General features: G+C 37.3%; 1 protein-coding gene across 6 annotated transcripts in view; it reads left to right on the top strand.

Moving 5' to 3' along the window:
- Positions 1–9,744, top strand: part of LOC141980544 (dynein axonemal heavy chain 12-like) — a 95,006-nt gene extending 85,262 nt beyond the window's left edge. For all 6 annotated transcript variants that reach the window (XM_074941855.1, XM_074941859.1, XM_074941858.1 and 3 more), the window contains 4 exons: positions 1,534–1,632; positions 2,169–2,301; positions 5,791–5,949; positions 6,041–9,744. In XM_074941855.1, coding sequence (XP_074797956.1) covers positions 2,177–2,301; positions 5,791–5,949; positions 6,041–6,074 — 318 coding nt within the window. In that variant the 5' untranslated portion in view covers positions 1,534–1,632; positions 2,169–2,176 and the 3' untranslated portion in view covers positions 6,075–9,744. The remainder of the gene's footprint in view (positions 1–1,533; positions 1,633–2,168; positions 2,302–5,790; positions 5,950–6,040) is intronic.
- Positions 9,745–25,145: the final 15,401 nt, after the last annotated feature.

The following is a 25,145-nucleotide window of genomic DNA, read 5'->3' as shown; positions in this document are numbered from 1 at the left end:
TAAAGTATTAGATTCTCATTGTATTCCATAGACTAGAAGACAACAGCAGACAGCTAATAAAATACTAATCTAAGTCTTAAGGCTGAATTCGAGGAGTCCAATTAAATTGTTTTAATCCCTCGTATGTGATTTGTTTCCTCCAGTATATGCAAGAGTGTTTGTCTTCCTTTGAAGCTTCCTAAATTATTGAAGAAAGTGTTGTGTTTAGGAGCCCAGGTGTCTCTTTTCCTCTAAGGAACAGCCCCAGTTCAGTTGAGAGTATCAACTGCCATTAACGGAACAATTCACAGTCCTTTTCATTCCTTGCTACAGCTAACCCTTTCTGACTTGCTTTAAAGGCTTTGTTGGTCAGAAGATGTATGCTCCTCTCACTTGCAATTTCTTGTTGTTCTGAATGTTTTGGGCTTAAGGGCAGGGAATATGGCCATATGGAAATATCTTCCCTATCAAAGTGGAAACAGTTTTAGTGAGCCTTTAAGCAGGTCCCATAAACATAATACAGTAGATGAACTCTCACAGCCGTACTTTAAAGCCTGTTAAAAATGTCTCTGCAGTGGATGCAGAGCAAGTGCACAGTGAATAGTGTTTGTGTTATGACCGGAAGATGAATGACTTCTTAGTGAAAGAAAGTCTAATGTTAATTAAAACTTTTTCAGGGTTTGGGTGAATAATACCACATTTGTGGTGTTAAATCGCCTGTCATTTTAATTGCATGAAAAATGGACAGGGTAATGTTAGCAAATGTTCGTATTGATTACAAGCCTCTTGTGTATGCTAACCCAAAGAATTAAATGTTTTGATTGGGTTTTTTTGCAAAACAGCCATATTGATGATAAAGCTTGTACTATGAATATGTTGAAGGTCATTGTTACAATCTTTTACAGGGAGGACTGTCACCTTAAAGCAAAAACAAACAAAGATAAACAAAATCTACCTAAAATTGTCCAGAAAATCTTATTGTACTTACTGGGCTTCAGTTGTATATTTCCAATTCATAGGGAGTTCACTGAACTCCCAGATCAAATATAAAAAAATTACACCAGGTTCTCTAGGAGACATATGCATTCTCTCCCTTTTTGTCTGCCATAGAGAAATAAGGCATATTCTCTCAATAAAGCAAAGGACAAGCTGAAATGGTTCAAACTAAAAAGTTACCGAAAACTGTAAGATATTTTAGAATAGGAAACAAACGGTAGGTCCTGTCTGATCCATCTGGCTTGCCTCCTCGTATGTCAGTCTGTCTCTCTATACCAAGTCGATAAAAATGATTAGAGCAGACATCTCACAAATGTACACCCTTAAACCATGAAGCAGTAATGCTGTGCAGGAAAATTTTTTCTGACCTTTTCAAATTACATCCAATTGCCTGGGGAATTTCTCAGTGACTAGAGGTAATAAAGTTCAATCCGTTTTGCTGGTTGGCTTCAAATTTAGCTCCTCAGAAGCCCTAACTTATCTGTTCTTTTTATCATGGCCTTGGCATCCATTCAGTACTGTAATCCATGCATCTAATCTTTTTTTCTCCCCTCTCAGGTTCTGCTGGAGGATCACATTGTGAAAACTATGGCCATGAAAGGCCCTCCATTTATTGCACCCTTCAAACACGAAATATTAGCATGGGAGGCTAAGCTGGTATGTTGCCTTTTGAGAGGCTCTTGTTGAATTTAATTAGCTTTTAGATTTCATCTCCATGCTACATCTCAGTTTTCAGCACCCTATGAGATTTATGCTTCAGTAATTTTCATTATATAAAACTTTTCAAAGTTTGCGGTGCTACTTGCACTGTGTAGAATGTTAAAAAGGAGGGGGGGGGAGAAGCATAAAGTTCTTTATGTTAAATTGATTTCACTTTAGTTTTTATTGTGTGAGCCCAAATGCAATAGACACAGTCATCCGGTAAGTAAGTGAATCATCCAAGTGAGACTCACAAACAGGCAGCTGTGCTGGCCCATTCTTCATTGTGCTTCACAAAGTAGAGCAGAAAACAGAAGTTGAGACCACTTTCTTTTAACTTGGTAAGAATATAGTGGTGTTGAGTGATTTATATCTGGTAACAGCTCACTTTATTTTTAATATGTGGTATAAATGGCATTTATTGGATGTGGTAAGGGAACACGTACATTCCTCATTGCTTGCAACAAATGAAATTTCATGTTTGTTGTCTCCAGCGCGACTAATGCGGGAGATTATGGAAACCTGGCTGCAAGTTCAAAAGGCCCTGGTGACCATGTATTGCTCACAAGATACATGTAACCAAATATCAGTAGAAGGAAAGCACTTTGAAGTTGTCAGTAGGAACTGGTAAGTTTGTTGTTGTTAGCTAGTTAGGGTCCGATTCCCTCTCCACACCCTCTTTTTCCAGAGCTGCTTTTTGGACTCAATGAAAATTCTGCATGCAAGTGGGTAGGAAGAACTGGGCCCTTATTGCAGTAGGTTCTCCTTAGCTTTGCTTAATCTTTAATTGTATCAGTCTAAAACAGTTACTACTTTTACCTTAATTTTCAGTAATGATAAAATTTCTCTTGAATGTAAATATAGCTAGATCTATATATGCATACTATAGAACAGTAGTTTTCTAAACTTTATACCGTGATTTTTTCTGAGGTGCTCTTTCAGCCAGTGGTTCTGAAGTGAAGGGAAAGATGGTCTACTGAATAAAACACAGGACTAGGAATTTGGAAATCTGTGTTTTGTATATAGGTCTGGCATACTGTGGTTGTGCCTCTTAGTTAAATCATTTAGTCATTCTGTGCCATGGTATTTCCATCAGTAAAAACAGGGATAATACTTTTACTGATGTATATAGTTATTATTATCACTACTGTTGCTATTACTCTTATTGCTATTTTTTATTATTATCATGCTCCCATGCCTCAAAGGGATGTAGTGAGGCTTACTTATTTAATATTTTTGAAGTGGTTTGAGATCCTCAGTTGGAAGGCAATATAGAAGAGTAAAGAAGTATTATAAAGCATTCTTGATTTGTAAGAAAATATTTTGCATGTCCAATTGTTTAATATACTTCCCTTTTTTGCAAACAAGATACCTTAGAAAAATAAGAATATCAAGTAAAAGTTTGAAGAAAAAATACGAAGTCACTGTAAGGAAAAGTGTGTATTTTTCTTTGAGGAACATGATTTTTCTAAAGCATTTCCCATGACATTTTTTCTTAAATTAAAAACCAAAACCCCTTGCCCTAAACTTTTCTTCACAAAAACAAATCTTTTGCTGGCATCACATAGTTCACTCTCCTTATGTGTTATCCCCTTTTTCCCCACACTGTGTCTTGTCTATTTAGATAGTAAGCTCTTTGGGGTGGGGACTGTCTGTTGCTCTGTGTTTGTACAGTGCCTTGCACAATGGGACCTCATTCTTGGTTGGCCCTTAGGCACTGCCTTAATAAACATGATTAATAATCAGTTGTGTTTTGAAGCCTCTTTTGACATGTCAAAAGAGAGGAAGAGAGACTGAGTACTCATATTTCACCATTACAACTGCAAGTCTAATCTTACTATAGTTTTATGTCCTATAACATATGTTTAATGGTCTCAAAATGGAATCTAGTAAACTGTGGTCAATATCTAAAAACTGTCACTGCAATGAGCACTCAGTGTTTTGGCGTCTGTCAGTTTCTACTAAATAGGGTTTAGTCTGGACTAGTATAGAGTATAGCCTAACCAGTTCATTCTCTATAGCTTAGCTGAGGGTTTGTGCAAAAATTGGAGATTTTACATCTTATTTTTAATCACATTGTTTCCATACTACTGATGTTTGCAATGTTAGAGATAGGTGGGGTACATTTTAATCTGTAGGACAGCCATATTTCCAAATTACTCTGGAAAACAGTCATAAAACATGGTGAGAATAGTCCACTCGCACTGATTCTTACATTTTGAAAGTAGTTTAAACAAAATAACTGTCCCTGTTGAGTAAAACTTTCTTCTTTACATGGTCATTGTTTTACGGCCTTGATTTCCTGTCCACAAAAAGCAGGCTGCTACATGGATAGTCCAAAATTATTTTGTAAGGAAACAAGATTACCCAGTGGCATCTTCCTTTTTCTTTCGCTGCAAAGTTTATCTCATCTAAATCTAGACTCTGTGGTGAATATCCTTGCTACACATATAACATCAAATACAGTTATTATATATGTACACACACATGCGCGCACACACACACACACACACACAGACACACACAGAGTAAATGTATTTTACCACCCTAAACTAATTGGTACTGAACTGGAACTTTTAAAAAACAATACATTTAAGATAATATTTGCTCAGTGCAGTCAGCTAAATTGATTTTTATGTTGATGTGTTTGTTTAATCTCACAGCTTTGAAGCTTCTGTAATACACTTAGGTTTATTTCTTCATGGAAAGGCTTTACTAGTCTTTATTCTGAGCAAATTAGGCTTCTCTTGGTACTACAGCATTAGATTTGCCTCCTGATACTGAGACCAGCAACCAGTTTGCCAAGAATATCAGAACACTGAGAAATGCCTTATGGCAGTAGCAAGTTTTAGAATCTCAAAGTAAGGTCACCACTGTTGGCTGTATTTATATATCATCTTGCAGTATGCGCTTTGAAAAACGTAGGCAACATCTCAGTTATTTATTATGACCCCTCTCATAATATTTTAAATTGTAATACATTGGGGTGGTATTATTTTGAGTTGCATATAAGATTTTAAGACTGTCACAATATGAGTTTTCTTTTAATGCACATGTGTGTTATCAAGCTTGTTTTTATATTTGTAACCATGAATGTTGCGTGGGTACAGTTCTGAGGGGTCTTTGAGCTTTTCCTACCACTCTGAAAGTTTTCAGCCTCATAAGTATTTAAAATAAACTTACACTAATAAGTAGAAAGGATTTCTCATTCATTTTCACATAGTTCGTCACATTTTGTCAGTTGTTGACTGCGTCTGTTGCATAAAAGAAACTTGCGGTGATGTCTAAATCTGTAAATTTCATTTTTTGGAGGTGTTTGTGTAGCAGCAGCTTTGACTTATTGCCAGTAGTAGAGTAGAATGTATTTTTTCATTCCTGATTTACAATATTGAAATGTTGTGATGGCAGCGGTAAACTGGTGGACAGTTATACATTTTTGCAAAATAATGCATTTCAGTTTTACCTCTTTGCTTCAGTCCAGAGAAGAACATACATAGCGGATCGATATTTTATTAAAAGAAAATCCTGTAGATTGTGTTCAAATAGCATCCATCTATACCAATCAGTGATGCTAAAACATGAGATTGCACTGTGCACAGCAAAGGACTGATGCGTTGTCTGGCTTTGTTGTTGATAGAGCATTCTCTATTGTCTTATGTTATTTCTATTTTTATCATTAGTCCATGAAGTCTTAATAATTAGCTCTGTAATTTGCCAGAAAAACATGTTGATTTATTGAACTGGCTGAAGCAAAAAATAGCAGATCAATCTGGCATTGTAGGTTAATAGTACAGAACAAAGCACAGTCATAATTAGATGAGAAAAGGACTTTCCTTGTTCATTCCACTTTATAATAAAAAGTCCCTCAGCAAAGTGTCTTAGAAAATAATGCATTCAGACTGAGTGGAATTACCGCCTAGCAGATTCTATTTATCTGTAGCTTAAAAAGCAGCTGCGTTTTTGTAAAAAGCAATGAATGTGGCAGTCCTACTTAAAGGTAGAAGAAAAAGAACACCCCTTGTTTTGTAATAAGGGGATTTTCAATTTAAAAGAGAGAGAGAGCCTGTTGTGTGAAGTATGGTTATTACATTCACTGTATTCTATCTCACCCACCAGGAGGCTAATAATGAAGGAGTCAGTGAAGGAGGCCAATGGCATGAGGGTTATCTCACAGCCCCAGATGCTGGATAAGTTGAAGAAGGCAGAATCGCTTTTGGATGACATTCAGAAAGGCCTGAATGATTATTTGGAGAAGAAAAGACTATTCTTTCTAAGGTAAACAGTCCATTTCATCTGTTGGCTATGGGCATTGATATAAAATGTGTTTATATAAATATCTATAAAGTTCATTTTTTATCACCTTTAGGTTTTTTTCTTTCTGTGCCACGATGAGCTCTTAGAAATCCTTTCTGAGACAAAGGATCCACTCCAAGACCAACCACACCTAAATAAATGCTTTGAAGGAATTGCCAAGCTCACTTTTAATCAAGAGAAAGAAATTACTCACATGGAGTCAGCAGAAAATGAAAAAGTAGAGCTCGTGCTGCGAATAATTCCAGCAAGTGCCAAGGGGCTAGTTGAGAAATGGCTTCATGAGGTGAATATCTTTAGCTCTTACTTAGGGTTTAGTTACTGTATAATCATTTTCTCTTTTAGGAGCAAGGAATATCATAAGCATATTTCCTAACTAAATAGCTCTCTGAGAATTTACCAGATTATTTAACAGATTGAATATCAGCCTTACTGTTGTTATTTATTACACCTAGTTGACATGTGCAAACATGCAAAAATTAATTTTAATAAAGAGGTTTTCAGTGTGTGAGACAGTTAATAAAAGTGTGTGTGTCTGAAAGCATATATGTGACTATATGTTCAAGTCTATGTATATGTATTTTTGTTGTCTTCTCCCTGTAATTTTTGTAGTTTGGAAAGATAGATTTTTTTTACAAAGCAGTTTAAAGGAACGTGAAGAGATTTTTTGCACACCCTCCCTCCCCCCAAAAATCTTTATTTTCAATACATATTAAGTAAAGGGAAGAGAAATATTTAATTAACAATATACTAACCTTTCCCCTTTGGGCCTATGATCCAAATTAATCCGTTTCAGTGTGAAATTAGTTTGATGACCTTTTTTGTTGGCTTTATTTTTACCTTCCTCTGTTACACAATCAAAGTGGGTCCTTCCTCTGATATACAATTCTAGGCCAAGTCCACTTCCAATCTCTCCTTCTTTCTTTCAAGACAGAATCAGCCCCAGGTACACATCTTTCCTTTCTGTTGTTATTGCAGGCACTGCTTTTACCTCATTAAATCTCTACCTTTACCTCTTGCCTCTCTCTTCACTTCAGGCTGTCAGCCAACCAGGGTATACAACTGAGAAAAGCAGTACCGTATACTAGAAAGGGAGAAAAGGAAAAACAAAACAAAACCAAAAAACACACACAGAATTTTTTTCCAAGATGGACTCTGCTGCGGGGGGCGGGAATTTGTCAAAGGAACTGAGAGTGAACTTTAGCTGAGAGTATTACTTCTGTTATGTGCCGAGTTTCTGCTGGCCGGGTGAGCAAAACAAAACAGCTCAAGTCCTCTCATGATTCCATGTTTCCCACATAACTGAGCCACATATCACCATGCCAACTTAGAATTAATCTTTTTTAAAGTGACTGCACGCAATTTAAAACAGTTCATCACAGTTAGTCAGGGGAGGGTAAGGACAGAGCCTACTTAGGCACAAATACTTCCTTCCCTACTCTCCAAAGAAAATTGTAAAACTTTATTTTTGTACTCATTTTCAGCACAATGTTATGTTCTTCGGAAAAACATTGGAGTTAGAGAGCTGTGGTAGGTATGAGATATGCAGTTATGAGGAGCCTAGGAAAGGCAGATCTCACCATACCGGAAAACCTGCTGTATGTTGTTTAGTTCTCTCTCTCCAACAAAAGAGAGAGAGAGAGAGATAGGGAGATGAGCAGCTGTGTTTATTTTAATACATCTCATTTAACCCTCACCTAAAAACAAATGGAAAGGTTTGGGAGTGCATTAATCTGGACCCAATTAGCATCTCTTTCTCCCTCAAAAGTGCAACCTGTGATTAATGAATATAAAGTAGAGTTTCATATGCAGTCTTTAAATCATTTGCATGTTTTATGCATGATAATTGAATTTATTTATGCACTTCCTTTCATTTAATGATTTCCTGCGCTATCCACATTGTACTATCCAAGAAACAGGATTTGATAGGCAAGCAAGGATAGGAGTAGATAAATAAAACTGAGTAAATTTGTATGTCTAATGTCAACTGCAAATAAAAATTAATGGGTTAATGTAAAATATTTTAGTTAAAGTATATGCTCTTAGCCTTTTCAGACACTTTGGATATTGCTTAGTATGCTTGTAAATGTACAAGCAAAATTATTTTCAAAAGGCCATGAAAGGCAGTTAAATTATTGTATTGACATTTCTATGACCCTGGAGACTTGTGTTTCAACTTGGCCAATTAGTAGTAATAAGATAATCAGAAGATGAATAGTAATTACATTAATAACTAATGGTATTCAGCCCAGGACCTAGAGAATCAGTCTGGTTTAGAATATAATAGTACATTATAATTTGTCTTATTCAGTATTTGATCAGTAGAAATATGAGCATTGGATGCCTAGTAAATTTATCATAGGCAGGATGTATAAGTTCTAGAGATCAGTTTGCCACATTACTGTCCCTGTGATTGTGCCTGTAAAGTGACATAATGGGGAAAATTGCTTTTTTCCCCCCATTTAAGGTCAGATGTCCTAGTGATTCCATGGTGCTGGTGTCTGAATTCTTTACAATGCAAAGTCCATCCTTGCGATGGTCATGCCAGGAAGCTACTTTGGGAAAGGTTTTTTTTTTTTAAAAAAGGATTCTGGTAGTGTTTCTCATAGTTTTGATTTGTGCCAGTGCTTCTCTTGTCTCTTGTCTTTCCTTCTGTGTTTAAAGATGTATGTGGAAGTGATCTTTTTCTGTGGTGTCCTGTCTTTTTCAGTGACTTAATTGGTTGTGTGTTGTGATTGTTTTCTGATCTTTGTAGGTAGGAATGTCTTTAAAGGCTAAAGTTCTGTTAATTTGTGATGTAACAATTTCAGTGTGTTTCTTGTCATTGAAATGTAGTTTAAAATGTTCAGTAATGTAGCATGAAATTATTGGTTAGTTTTGAAATGGTTGTGAAATCATGTGAAGAAAATAAGTATTGCATCTGATCAAGATAAATTCACTCTAGTGTTTTATGGCTTTTTATTCCTATGTGATAGTAATAAAGTCTCATGTAGGGATGGAAGCCATGAAATACATTGTGAAAAATCATCAACTAAGATGGGGCCATGAGTATAGAAAATGGTATAGTTGCAGAGCTACTGAAAATTGTTGGAAAATGATTTAGTATGTCACCATGTTGATTACCATGTTTGCATTTTATTTCTTCATCCCTCACCCATGTAGTTTGGCAAGTAAGGAAATTAGTTTATAACAGGTTGATTCACCTTTACATCAATGTTAAATGTTTAAATTATTTATACATTTTTTTTATTTTCTACTCAAAATAACACTGTACATGAAACATTAAACTAATTAGTTAATACTGTAAAAAAAAAACAACAAAACAAAACCCCAACTTGTGAATTTCCAAATTCACGTTATTGCTACCTAGATTAAGAATGAAACAAACTAAGGTATCCCATTAGTCCATGGTCCAGGTTTTTTTACTCCCACACTCAATAATAGACATGAATGATGAGCTAGCATGTAAATAATAATTCTTTTTCTATTGACATGTTTTTCTCAAAGTATACATTCTCTTCTTTTCCTCTTCGGGAAATAAGATAAGGGATTATAGCTCTGAGGGCAGAAAAAGCACCTGTGAGAATGTTCATAATAGTGCCAACATCCCATATATTGCTTTACTATCCAAGTTTTGTCAATCTTTGTATATCTTTCTGTCTTGGGTGTCATTTTGTTTGTGGGACACTTCTGTGAATGTGCGTCATTCTTATATAACTAATTTATTTTTACAGCCTTCTTTCTGTATTCTTTCTCAATGCACATTAATAAAAATATTTTTGTTACTTTGCCTCTTTTATTTCTCTGAAAAACTGTGGATTTCTTGTCTGTTTTCAAAAAAGAGATACACTTCCATTAATTATAAATAGGCAAATCCTCTTCTGATATAAAACCCTGGAGACAATTAAGTAGAAAAGATATTTCCCCCTGTATTTCAATAGGTTTCTCACTTGTAACTTACATGTTTTTTAAAAAAATAATTGTCAGTGTGAATAAAATAACACCCCAAATATTTTAACCTTAATGAAATCACAAGTGCAGTTTGAATTTGGTAATTATTGTTTTGGTTTACAAAGATGTTAGAGGTTGTTTATATCATTACTGTCTTGTGGAGCAATAGTTGCGGAATTTGCAAAACAAGTTACAATCAGACCTCTATTAAGAGGCAAAATATTTGCTTCCTTGTGTTTTAATGAAATTGCTTCCAAGATTATAGAGGTTGTACTACCTAGAGAGTAAACTGAGCTTGTTAACCAAAATAGAAGAAAAATGATACAGATAAAAATTGTCTTCGTCATTTGCCCCCAAATGTTTTCAGAATGTACTTTGGATATGGCAGCTCACTTCTGGTAATCTGTGAGAAGATTGTTTTAAATAGTTTCAAATGGACTAATCATAACATATTAGTCTCTTTTCCTCTCTTCCTCCCTATTCCCTGCCTAAGAATAAATTTTAGTTGAATTCCATTTTTGTCACTTCTAAATAATATGCAATTTGAGGATTCGTTTTCATTTTCAGCACCACGGGGCAGACTCTTTTAACGTATGTGTGCTTATACTCTGAAAATTAACTCTACAAATCGCATTATAGGGCTCTATGTTTATTGCCTCCAAATGATTTCGAGATCTAAATGTGCTCAGTTTTCAAGTAAAAATATATTTTTTTCTAACTGCCAACCCTGGAGACTGAACTTGGGATCTGAAAATAAAGCAGAGTATTTTCCTTTTCACACAGCACCACCAGTAACAAAGGGTTTTTTAGGCTAAGTTATGCCCTCAGTTACAGCAGTACAACCCCCTACCACCATTGTCTTCACATTATATCCTCAGCAATGCTTATGCAAAAACATTGCTCTCAGTGGGTTTGCACAGGTGTGACTAATTGGAACTTCGTAAATAAATCTGTTGATGACTCTCACAAGAATGAATACAATCCAGATCACTCTCTGTTTTGGCTCTATGGGGTGAAAAGTCGTGAACTCTTATTTTTGTCATTAACATAAGTACATGTGACTCTGGAAACACAGAGGGTACAGATTTGTTGAGTAAAAAAGATGTCATTTTTAAATAGGCAATCTGGTGCAGTGCAAAACTATGGTAATCCAAGGTTAACCCTTTCTGCTTTGAATGCAGTATAAACCTCACTACATGTAATGGCCTCTCTCCATCTTTTGTCAACAAGAGGGGCTGAACTCAGGACTTCCAGAGCTGAAAATACCTGCAGCTTGAGCTAAGGGGCAGGCTGGGGCCTATAACAGACTCTTATCCTCTGTGGATTGAGCACAGAAGGGGATACAAACACTCTTAGAAAAATGCATATACATTTCTTGACACATGGAGCAGGTTTATGCAATGGGAAGAAGCTGGTGTTTTCCCTATAAGTGGTAGAAGGTTTCACCTTGCCAGGTTTGTTTGTGCCATTTGAGATATAGCAAAACATTAAAAAAGTAAGAGTGGTGGCTTCCTGGATATACCTAAAGAAAATCTATGGTGTGTTCCCCCAAGTTAAAGTTACAAATCTGTCCACAGAAATAAATACAGAGAAATGCCAAGAGAGTTATAAAATGATGAAACAACATTAATCTTAAACTAGTTCCTGTGACCAAGCTACCAGAATGACCCTATAGTACCTTTTCACTATGTCACCTTCCCCTCCCGCTTTCTGTAAAATACCTGGGCCAAATTGTCTGCTGGCATAACTCCACTGATGTCAGTGGAGTTACACTGGCAGAGAGTCTCTTGTATTTATTTGTTTGTGCCTGTGGTTTATAAATAACTCACCTGTGGATAGGAAGTGAAACTAATCTTAAGTGACCGTCCCAGGGATTAACAAAATATTGGTTGTCTTGTAGATGTAGGTTTTAATTAAATTCAAACTGGGCAATTTGGGGATACCTTAGTGATCCATTCAGAGGGGATTATGGGGAGTGGAAGAGAGGAAGTGGGTAACTACAGTATAGAAGAAAAGGAGTACTTGTGGCACCTTAGAGACTAACCAATTTATTTGAGCATGAGCTTTCGTGAGCTACAGCTCACTTCATCCGATGAAGTGAGCTGTAGCTCACGAAAGCTCATGCTCAAATAAATTGGTTAGTCTCTAAGGTGCCACAAGTACTCCTTTTCTTTTTGCGAATACAGACTAACACGGCTGTTACTCTGAAACCTACAGTATAGAAATCACTTCTCACCAAATTATTTCCCCCCACATCTCTGGCAAGGACGTGGATATTTGTTTAGTCCCCCAGTGGAAGGGATTTGTTTGTTCATGAATCCTGTAGGCCTTCATCAGAATCCATCTTTTAATTTTGCACTCTAAGGGTTCAGTGTTCCAGTCCTAGGTGACACCTTGCCTGATGACAAATAAAGTATTTTTCTCTGTGTCAATTTGAGTAACAAGTCAATTTTCTGAAATGTGGTCTCTTGTCAGAAAAAAGGAATGTTTTGTCGTTGGGGTGAAATGTTAAATTCAAAGCTGACTGAAAGTTGTTCCTCCAGTAAAGTGTTGAATATTGTTTTTTATCCCATAAGTGTACATATTCTGTCTGTTCCATGTAGTTTAATTGCTGAGCCTGAACCTAGGAAAAGTATTACTTGGGCTAGAGCGTCCCAGGCTTCTCCAGTAGAAACACACAGTTTAATTTAAAAAAGTTTACTGTGGATCTGAAATATAAAGACTTTTAGCTATATTCTGTATTTATTTGGCTCACAGAAAATCTGTTGATGTAAATGCAAGTTCTGCATGCTGACAGAGTCCAGCATGTGTTTCTTACCTAGTGTGATGATTAATGATTTAATATCAACAATATTTCATGCTGTTCAAAATATGCAAATAGGTCATGATCCAGCGTTCATGCTAGGTAATCTTACAGGTATCCAGGATTTAAACACTATCCTGTAGGTCTTTCTAGATCACTAAAAACAGCATGAAGTTCACATGGAAGTGAAGAATAAGCCATTCGAGATCTCTGAAAGAAAGTATAATGTATTCTCGGAGGCCAACACCACTAAATAAAGAGCAGTTGCGTTCTGCACTACCTGTATCTTCAGCAAAAAGAAAAGGAGGACTTGTGGCACCTTAGAGACTAACCAATTTATAGCAGCCTTTCAGGGTAACCTCATATAAAGTACATTACAGTTATCCAAGCTGGATGTAACAAAGGAATTGTTAATGGCTTGAAGGACCATACTGGGAGAGGGGTGTGTGCACTGCAAATATCTATATAAATGCAGACCGCAGGGGCCACTTCTGGCCATTGACACTACCTTGTTTTTTCCTTGCCCTACTAGCATTACCTGTATCTTGTCTGGAATGATTTCCATCCCCCCTACCCATCCAAACCCCTATACTAGCTGGATACTGGAAAACTAGGCACTTCACTATATGACAAAATGTTTATATGGTATCTCAGTTATATGACTGATAATAAAATATATATATATTTAAAATACTGATCTGGAGTTTTATGATTTGTTTATTCATTGACTTTTATTCATTAATGGGTTTAATTTGAGTGGTGTTGCTACATTGTGAGCTTGGTATGACACTGCTCTTGGCATTATTTAACTGTAGCTTTCTGTTCCTTAAATTATTTTCTAAAATAATGTTTTCGGTATATAATATGTATGTCTACTCTGTAATCTTTGTGAATTACACTTCACAGAGTGGATACAAATCAATGATTTGTTTAAATCAATATTTGATTTAATATGTATATAAAAATAATCCCATTTAAAATTAAATATGAAATGATTTTAGGGTCTAAATTTACCATAATCTATTAAAATAATGTAAATAAATAACAATTAAAATGCTGCATGAATGAACCATCCTCAAATTTTAATGAGTTAAGGGGTATTGCTTTTTTAATTATATAAAAAATCAGAGGAAAACATCTTTTACCTTTGAGGACAACTCAAGCCTTATAAATATTTCACAATGTTATGTATTGTATTAAATATATTTATTATTTTCCATCTTTACAATGGAACGAATGTTGGTATTTACATCTTCCCAAATTTAGGTACTTTCAGTTTCTGTTGTGCAGAAAATCTTTTGCCTCAACTGCTTTTAGTTTCAGTTTAGCTAGCAGTTTTAGAGAGAGTATTTTCATCGTTTGGATTAATTCATTCAAAGTTGAGAAACCAATTTGTAGGTGAATAGGCAGGAAAGCTTGTTTACTTTGGATGAAAACCAGTAATTTTGAAAACTTGAAGGACATGGGGCCAGATATTCAAAGAGATCTTCTTCTTATTGACATCTCTATTACTAGAGGTTTGCAACTATGGTAGGCCATTCTGTACAATTCTCTGTAAAGATCTGTGGATTACTAGTCGTTTTGATCCACCCAAGATACTACATGTCCATCCAGGACCTTATTTTTCTGCCTCGTGCTCTTCTGCCATCAGCTTTCCCTTCCAGTGCCTGTAAACATTCCTCATCTGCTTGAACTCCTTAAAATGTTCCCTGCAAATCAAATCTTTCTTTTCATAAGATCTCCAGCTAGCATTTGCCAAGTCCCAAACATCTCCAGTACTTTTTCTTTGATTATTTGTCTCTCCATGATATTGTCAGAATTCTGCTATAATACCATAATTCAAAGGATTGTAATTTCTTTCTTACTGATTGTTTGAATTCTGAGTTTCACAGTCATAATTTAACACAGATCAAATGTAAGTTTTTAAGAGTCAGAATGTAGTCTTTGGATTTATGTCGCTTTTCATCAGATGCCAGAATGTGTCTTTCTCTCTTGCTATTCTGGGGCTGATTTCAGTATCTAGTATCTTTTGTAATGGAAGATGGAAAGAAATATAGGCACCTAAGGATGCAGATAGGTGCCTAGTGGGATTTTCAAAAACACCTAAGAAGCAGTGTAGGCACCTAACTCCTATTTGTTTCAATGGGTGTTAAGCAACTGTCTGCTATTTTTAGACATCTAAAATCATTTGAAAGTCTGGCCCATAGTGACCAGAAACAATTTGTCAATTCACAAACCATAGTTAATATTTCTTGTGTTTAATAAGTCAGTTAGTTTTAAACATAAAACGTTTTGATAAACTTGCTATTTTTAAATACTTTTTGTTTTTCTACATTTTGAATTGAATTCCAATTTCCATCCAAAGGCAGCTTGACACAAATCCCAAGTAAAAAATGATCATTAGTAAATAAGAAATGCAACATTGACCATTTTCAAACATTAACAAATGTATTCAGATTAATTTTACATGCATTTTAAGCTAGGTGATTGCTTAAAGAAATGTTTATGGACAAGGTATAGTCTAGTTTAGAAAAAGAAACATCAAATTTAGTGTAAATGCTATATTTGATTGCAAATCAACATGTTTTAAGGCTTATTCCAGCCAATGAGAATGAGCCTTTCTTTAGGGAAATAACTAAAAAGTCCATATGCAAAATGAGATTAAAATCAGTTGTTTAAATCATGGCTTCCTGCTTGTTGATTTAAATCAATCCACCCTGCTTATAATTTGACTAGTTAGCAAGTATTGCAGTTAGTTTTAGTATTTCCTTCCTCTGAATAGAGATGTGAAGCTTTTATTTCTAGATTGCCACACCTCAGCTATCTGCTCATGTATCACGTAAAACTAAAACTCTTGCTATGATGTCATTTACATTATAATACTTCTAGGTTACTTCTGAAACTGTATCAAAGTACCATCAGAACAACACCTGCAGATGACTGGTTAGCTGGTAAAGACCATAAAACTTCATTTGGGATAACAGGTATTGTTCTTACCTGCTCTCATTGATGGGGAGGGGACATGATAACAGTTTTCAAGTACATAAAAGGTTGTTGTAAGGAGGATTGAGAAAAATTGTTCTCCTTTACCACTGAGGATAGGACAAGAAGCAATGAGCTTAAATGTCAGCAAGGGCGGTTTAAGTTGGACATTAGGAAAAACTTCCTAACTGTCATGGTGGTTAAGCACTGGAATAAATTGCCGAAGGAGATTGTGGAATCCCCATCATTGGGGATTTTTAAGAGCAGGTTGGACAAACACCTGTCAGGGATGGTCTAGATAATACTTAGTCTTGCCTTGAGTACAGGGGACTGGACTAGATGACTTCTCAAGGTCCCTTCCAGTCCTATGATTCTATGCCTCATATTCAATATGTTAGTTTTCCAAGTAATTAGAATGAGGGAAATGTAAAAGTGCTTCTTGTTTGTTTTTGCTGTTCTTCCAGCTGGAAACAAATATGCATTTGAAGAAAATTGTCAAGCTAGTGTTAGGAGATTTTTTTGTGTCTATATGTAATCAAAGCAAGAACAGGCCAAACTAAACAAATTTGGTGTGAATTATTGGAAAAGTTGTGGTGTGTAAGTATGACAGCCCTAATTGACAGCTCTCAACTTGTATGGACAGCTTCAACAGATTACTGTAGGTCATTTTTGATATCATCAAAGTAGTGTGCTTCCCTGGTGGAAGCCAGACTAGTCCAAAAGATGAGGAGGATAAATGAGAGCTGTAGGGACGTAGGGCGGAGGAAAGGAGCAGTGGAGTTGGGGAAAGCTGCTTGGCTCTGGATCCAGTCCAGCTGGCCCCTGCAAATGTGCCCCTGTAACACTCACGGCGGCTGCTATGGAGGACCCTAATAAAACTAGATGCAGGAACAGATCGCATTTATGGGGCTACAGGATCATGAAGCAGCTCACCAGCCTGAGCTTTGTATCTCTTCTCTCACAATGCACAGCACAGCTCTGAGAGCACACAGCTCCAGGTAGAGCTACCAGTGAATGCCACCCCAGCCTTGAGCAGCGCGAAGCCGGTCAGGAGACAATGGGTGGGGAGGGGGAAGCAGAAAGAAAGACATTAAAAATGAGAGGGGGGGAAAACATATAGAGACATAAAGGGAAATGAGAGGGTGGGAATGGACATAAAAAGGTAGAGGCACAGTAGGAGGATCAGATAAGAGTAAGGGGGAGGGGGATTCTGTAGATGGAATGGGGGAGCAACCATCAACCAACCTGTAGCAAATTTGCTTCCAACTAAAATTGTTTGGGAACCACTGTAGTTAATAGACGGTTTTGCTATTGACTTCAGTGGAGCAGGATCAGTCACAAATATATTTTCACATGATCATTGCTTAAGTAGGCACGAACAACTTTTATCACCATGTGTGCATTTGTTATTCTTCAATTAACATTTATTTTGGCTTTTTATAGAGACAATCCCATTCTCCATTAACACCATAGGAGGGGGTAATATTGCTATTAAATATGTTCAGTGCATGTATTTTACAGTTTTAGGTTCACTTTCATCTTTGCCATTGGGACAGAGTATGATTTTGCTATGAACTCAGGTCAGGCTTTGTTTGGTTTTGAAATGGTTTCCCTTAAAAATTCAAGCGGAGTTATGCAATTGTCAGAATTTATGGCTCTTTTCTGACTGTCATGCCATTTTGGTTTTTTTGTGTGGGAGGAGGGATTGATTATACCCATCTTGTTATACAAAGACAATGTGTGTTCCATGCAACTAACAAATACACATTCAAATAGAAAATCCCTGGAAATATATATAGAAACGTTTGGATAACAAAACCTAATTTAAAGTTGAAGGGGGGAGAGACCTGGGAAAAGTAGGCTGGAAATTTCATTTCGAGGCAATAGTAGCAGAGTATTTGGGAGGTCAATAGTTATGATGATTTATCTATAGTACAACATTGAGTCTGAACTGCTCATTAACCCTTTTATTTAATAGACTATTTGTATTTAACTAAACGTTTGACAAATTAGAACTGTAACTGTATTGGGGATGTTGGAAGCAAACGTTCACTTTGGGAACCAGTCTGTACAATTTGCTCTTTGCGATAGTGCAGAAATAAACTAAAAAATACATCTGAAAATAAAAATGGTCTATATGCCAATAAATATTTATTTGAAGCTAGTTCCTTTCAGGAGAGTTCTCATAATTAAAGTGTCACTCAGAGTATTGTATAAAGGCTAGTTTAGGATTCTGACTGTTACAAAACTCAGAAATACATTCTTTCTTAAAATAAATGAGTAAATGATTTGGAAATGTAAGCATTCAGAGAGGGCCTGGTCCTAGGGTACAATGAGTGTTTTACCACTGATTTCAAAGCGTGTCGGATCAAGCCCACATTGACAAAACAGATTATGCCTCCCTTCTGTAATATGATCACATGAAGCTATGTTTTAAGGAATACTTTTCTTGTTCTCTTCAGTTAACAAGCACTTCTGATAGGTGTAGTTTGCTAATAAAAATAAAATTCATTACAGCAGTGGTCAAAGCAGCTAATGTAAACTCTCCTTAGAGTAGCATGTGCTGGATTCAAATATGAGCACAGCTGCAAATAATTTGGAAACTGAATTGTATTTTTACATCAGTGCTGATAGACAAAAATGAATTATTAAGTAATTGCTATTGTGACATAAGCTTGATGCAAGTAGTGGAATTATTTGGCAGAGCTATAACCTCAAGCTACCTTGAAAATTTACAACATTTTTTAATTTTCTGATTGATTAAATGGATTATTTGACATTTTGGCAGAGCTTTGAAATCACTACATAACAAAGACTCCTTTCATTGCTTATTATTTCCTCTCTTCAGGCTTAATGCAGATTCTTTGAAACAAAGGTTATAGATGCTTCTTTCTTGAGTAATTTTTGTTTCAGTTCACATTTTTACTGGTAGTGTCACATTTCCTTCTAAACCTCCCCTGGTATATCGATGCGATTCTCTATCATTGCAATAGAACATAAGAAGAGAGGTAGTCTTAAAATGCCCAGATGTTTATATGCCTATCACTCGGTGCTGATAGAAGAATTTAACTTCACTATGATATGTTGTCAGAAATGTTCTTAACCCTTACATCACTGGCATTTTCCAGGCTTCTTGTCAAATGAATGTTTGGGGGATGTGCACATGTGTCTGTTGAACCCAGTAAGTGAATAACAATTTTTAACTTCAATTTTCTGCTGTCCTCTGTTGACGCTGGAAGAAATAGGTGACTTAATGTCAAGTGTTTATGTAAACAATGTAATGGGCCCAGGTTAGATGTTGCAAGATGGGTTGAAGGTCACTTGTTTTTACCAGATCAACACTGATGAGCCAGTGCATCATCAAAATACATTTAACATCAGGTAATGAGGAGCAGCTGGGGAAAGAGCTCCTGCTTTCACTTTGGCTGTGAAGTCTTGTTCTATTAAAAACTTGCAGATACTGAGGATGCCTAGCTGTACACACTGCTCTGCTTCACAGTGCTGCTGGGAGACAGGCATATTGGAGCTCCGTGGCAAGCGCACAAATTGACACTAGAGTCTTGTTAGTGTGCATTTTAATGACGAAACTCCCCGGCAGTGGTGTGTAGAAGGACTAATCTCAGTCTCAAGAATTTTCTAAAATTAATAAAGTATTTGAGTCTCATGCTTCACCCTCATGAAATTGCCTCTGCACTTCCCCACTGAGGGAGTTACCGACCATGACTCAAAGTCTTGAAAAGAATTCTACGGGTATCACTAACCAAGTTAAGAACACGCCTTTTTTGTAGTGAAAACATATCCCAGCCAGTCGGGGCCACACAAACATAACATTATGTAAAGTGATTTGAAATCTAAGGCTGAAAAGCACCATACAAGACCTAAGTCTTGTTATAAGGAGAAGCGGCACACGTAGCAAAGCCTTTCATTAAGGTTGCCTGACACTTTACATTATAAGACCCTATTTTCAGTTGCTAATAACTGCTAACTTTTACCTGTGTAGGCTGAAATTGTCCATGTTCAGTGTCTGCCTGATGCTGATTTATTTTTAAATTTATTTCAGTTTAGCAAAAATGGTTCAGCCATTTCAAAGAATGAGTTTAGGGGCCAATACATTGTTTCCTCCCATCTTAAAAATGTCTTACAACTATTTCATTCAGATGCTCTAGTGCTTCCATGCTTTGGAGCATTGATTTGAAATTTGGCAAGGTAGGAAGGGGCACCCTGCTATCAGAGACATGCCTTTTGCTGTCTCAAAAAAAAATTTCCCAAATTTGCTCAAGTAATGAGCCTCTGAAAGTCACAGTTCACATATTTTCACTAGAGATGTGTTTAAGTTTGGCAGCTAAATTCCACAGAGGTTTTGTCTTCACTGACCGTGCTTCAGCCCCTCACAGTCCCTATCTGCTGTCTGGGCTGTGCATGAGCCATTCCCATGGAATGACTGAGCGTGTGGATACTTGGTGCTGCAGGGGCTTAGCAGCACGTTCCATGCCATCATTCCTCCCAACAGTCAGAGGCCATTGTGGCACATGGGCACAGGAACTGAGCAAGGAAATGGTTTCTGTTGTGCTCTCAGTGCTCCTCGGCTTGTGCCCACTGCCCAGACAGCAAGGAGGAGAAGGCGAAAGCAACCTAACTTGAATGCAGAAGTGTGGGGAACCAGTACTAGGTCAGGAAGTTGGGGGGAGTGGAATGAGGATCCAAAGAGGCAACAGGATGGGCTGGTTTGAGGGGGAAGTGGAGGATAGGAACGGAGATGGAGAGCCTCTCTCTTATGGCATCTGCAGAGCAACATTCTATATATGCAGTTGTAGGTCCATAAGCCATTTCAAGGACTCCTCTGTGACGTTGTGGATAAATCCAGTTCACCTTTGAATCCATATTTGGGGCACTGTGCTATGATATGTTTGATGGTTTGGATGTTCTCACCATGGGCGCACAAAGGGGCGTCTTTAATTTTCCACTTGTGCATCAAGTAGCCACATCTTCCATGCTTTGTTCAGATGTTGGTTCAATGTGGTCTAAAGTCTGCCGGGCAGGTTGAAACTGGGAGGGCAGCTTGTTGGGTCAGTAACAATGTGCTTGTTTGGAATAGTAGATGAGTTTCAGATACTTTACCCTTCCCTGGCCGGATTCAGAGAAATGTGGTCACATGTGGTCCATAGTGATTTTCACAATTCTGGGGATTGTTGGAGTATGTTATCCATAATCTGCCAGATGGGAAGTTCTGGGTCTTCAACATATTTAGGTTCTTGTGCTGTGACTACATCTCGATGGAAGTTCAATGTTTGCTAATACAGAAAGCCATGGTAGAGGTGCTGATTTTAAAGTTTCTGTGTTGATTCACATGGTCTGATTCAGCTGCCTATCCACAAGTTGGATATGGCAGCTTCTTGTCCACACTGGCACACAGTACTCTGCCACTGAGGACACCAGGGCCAAAGCTGATGTTCATAGCACTGGGGCAGTTTATCCCAGCTTGTTCCCTCAAATTCTGAATAATATTGACATGAGTCTTCACTTTAGAGGCTGCTCTCTTGAGGTGGTCATGAAAGGTCAGTGTACAGTCAAAAATGATACCAAGATATGTTGGCTTTGGGTCATAATGCATAGCTTCAACTTGACCGAGTGTTTTGTGTGATTCTGTTGTCAAGGTGGAAAGTAGAGACTGCAGCTTTGCTTGGATTTATTCTCAGCTCCCACTTTTGGAAGTACTCTTCCAGGATCTTATGGTCTGATGTAAGGGTCACGTCAAGTTCTTTAAAGCTATGGACCTGAGTTACAAGTGCCAGATCATCAACATACTCAAAGTACTGAGCTATCATTTCAGACATACATTGAAGAGTGTCAGAATAAGTACAGAGCCTTTTGGTAGCCCATTATTCAAAGAGCGCAGCTTGCTGGTTTGACCTCCGAGGTATATGCACATCCTTCAGCCTCTAAGCATAGTTTTCAGAAACCTTAGAATCCGCACACATGGGATCACTTTGGCCAGTTTCGGTGGCAGACCATCCTTCCAGACTGTCATATGGTGCTGAGAAGACCGAAAGATGTAGAGCTGATGGCAGGGGATTGGAATAAGGAGTTTGGAAGGGTTGGAGGAGGACTGGGATGTGGAGCTGAGGAGCAGACAAAGACTGAGAAGAGGGACAAAGGATGGGGTCTAGGTATTGGTAGGATCCCTGCCTTATTTGTTGAAGAAGTTGGAAGGAGTGAATGTGAATGAAACAGGACTGTAGGAAGAGAAAGACTGGCCTCCTGGTTTAGACAGCTGAATGTTGCCCTGGAGAATGGATTTTAACCCCACCACTGCCAGTGGGCTCTTATTTTCTGGTTGCCTCACTTGAGACATCTGAGATCTGATTTGCAGAAGTGCTGAGAACTCACAGCTGTAGCTGAAGTTAATGGGAATTGTGCTTTCAGAAAGCTGAAAACAATTACGAGCCAAATCAATTGCAAAGAAGAATTTAATCAGAAAAACGTTAATTATAATTGGGAATCATTTCAGAACTACTTACTAGATATCCAAAAAGCCACAATCCCACAACTGAGAAAAAAGGCCATAGTGGTTAAAAAAACCCAACCTGGTTAGAAGGGAAGTAAAGGTAGCTATAAAATTAATATAGAACAAATGAAAGAAAGAGGAAATACATAGTAATAAATATAAATCAGAAGTTGTTCATTGCAGAAAAATGATAAGGGAAGCAAAAGTCACAAGGAGACCTCTATGGGCAGCAGAGTTAAGGACAACAAACTGGGGAGTTTTTAAAATATGTTAGGAACAAAAAGAATCCTGACAATGATATAGATCCATTACTAGATGGAAATGGCAGAATAAATAATAATGCAGAGAAGACAAAAGTGTTCAATAAATATTTCTGTTCTGTATTGCGTGGAAAAACAGACGATATGGTCTCATATGGTGATAACACTCTTTCCATTCCACTAGTATCTCTAGAGGATATTAAGCAGAAGCTACTAAAATTAGACATTTTTAAAATGAACTGGTCTAGGTAACTTGCATCCAAGAATTTCTAAAGAACTGACTGAAGAGCTCACTGGACAATTAATGTTGATTTTCAATAAGTCTTGGACCACTGGGAAAAAAATGTCCAGATGACTGAAAGAAAACTAATGATGTGCCAACGATTAAAAAGGGTAAACAGAATGACCCAGGTAATTTTAGGCCTTCGGCCTGACGATCCTGGGCAAGATAATAAAGTAGCTGATACAGGTCTCGATTAATCAAGAACTAAAGGCAGGTAATGTTATTAATGCAATTCAACATGGATTTATGGAAAATAGATCTTGTCAAACTAATTTGACAAACATTTTTTGGTGAGATTACAAGTGTGGTTGATAAAGATAATAGTGTTGCTGTCATCTATTTAGACTTTTAAGTTGATACCACACAATATCTTGATTAAAAAAACAGAAAGATGACAAATTAACATGGCACACATTAAATGGATTTAAAACAGGCTAACGAATAGCCTCAATGTAATTGTAAATGGGGAATCATCAATAAGCAGGTGTGTTTCTAATGTTGTCCCAGAGGGATCGGTTCTTGACCCTACACTATTTAACATTTTTATCAATGACCTGAAATAAAACATAAAATCCAGAGGATTCCCCAAGGCCGTGGGGGCTTGGAGCTGTGGGGGGTGCCGCTGCCGGCAGTGGCTGGGCTGCTGCAGGGCCCTAATGTCACGGAGGTCTCTGGAAGTCACGGATTCTGTGACTTCCACGACCTCAGTGACATATTCATAGCCTTATATATATTCATAGCTCTTCAGTCTAGCAGAGAAAGATAGAACACGATTCAATGGCTGGAAGCTGAAGTTAGACACATTCAGCATGGGAATAAGGCATAAATTTTTAACTGTGAGAGTAATTAACCACGGGAACAATTTACTCAGAGTCATGGTGGATTCTGACTCACTGACAAAGCTTAAATCAAGATTTTTCTAAAATATCTGCTCTAGGAATTATGTAGGGGAAGTTCCATGGCCTGTGTTATACAGGAGGTCAGACTAATGATCACAGTGGTCCCCTCTGGCCCTGGAATCTATGAAATGTGAAGTGATATAAAATGCTAAATTATCTGAAAAATCAGGTGTGAGGTGTCTCAAATAGGAGACCCAAAATTAGTGGATACTTCTGACCTTAATCTCTCTGTGCCTCAGCTCTCCATCTGTCAAATGGGAATAACAATACCACCCCCTCACCTCCCAGAAGTGTTGCGAAAATCAATTTGTTTAATGTTTGTGAAGCACTCAGATATTGTAGTGGTGAGCACTAGAAAAAATCCCATGAGGAAGTTAATAATTCTGTGTTCAAAGTGAGGCTTGAAAAGTGTGAAGTAAATAAAGCGTAGGGTCACACATCAAACAATCGGGATGAAGTGAAATACTGAATAGCTGCTCATTCAGTAAGTGTAGTCCACTCAGTGCACTGAATGAGGAAGGGGTTCTATGGGAAAATAGTATGTGATGTTAGTATGTGGAATTAAGGACTGTATCATAATGCATACACACAAGGGATGATGCAGGGTATGTGTGGCATGGACAACCTTAATTCTGGCATTTCCTAACTTTCAGGTACTTGACTTTGCAACCTTACCATTCTTTTAAAGTTTCTTGCATGCATTTTTCTACATAGTTTACAGAACCACCTTTGTGTATTGATAGACTTATGACTTACAGATAAGGTACAGGTGTCTTCCCTAATGTGTTGTTACAGTTAAGTAATAATCAAGTTTTAGGTGTATGAGTTGTATGTGTATGGGTCCTACATATTTTAAATTATACAATATTTTCTTATTGTGCCAAAATAGCTATTGGCTTGTAAAAAAACAAAAAAACAAAATATGCCCCACCACAAAAAAACCCCAACAGATTTTTGCAGTTTAAATATAACGAGATCAGATGCAACATATTTTTTGTCAAACTGTTTAAAGAATATTTATAAATATGCCTTTAGCAAAGTATATTTAATCTGCCAAATTCTTCAAGGCTGGGGTAAGGAGGTGAAAAGTATTCCTCAGTTGTGTATCCACATCCTGTGCCCGCTAAGCCTGTTTCTCTAGAGGGAAATACACCCCCATCTGGAAAGCAGGCAGTATTTCTAGCTGTCATCTGCCTCGGCTCTGGAAAGAGGAGGAGTTGCCACTTTAATTTCCACCATAGCTGCAACATAAAGCACAGTCAATCCTGGTAGCCTCTTCAGGGAGCCTTTGAATAAGCATTGATTCCGGCTGGGCTTGGGCTAGCCACACCCTTTTGTCATCAGTTCCCAGTGTCAAATCCTAGTGGAGACAAGTCACAGGTACCTTTTATCTCAATGTAGCCAATCAACCCTATAGCCCTAGCTGAGTTTGACCTTGACTAGCTACACTGAGGTAAAAGCTACCTGTGATTGATCT

Source organism: Natator depressus, chromosome 1 (assembly GCF_965152275.1).
Source record: "Natator depressus isolate rNatDep1 chromosome 1, rNatDep2.hap1, whole genome shotgun sequence".
NCBI classification, from domain to species: domain Eukaryota; kingdom Metazoa; phylum Chordata; order Testudines; family Cheloniidae; genus Natator; species Natator depressus.
Note: the sequence above shows the minus strand (reverse complement) of the source record. Positions and strands in the feature narration are given on the sequence as shown.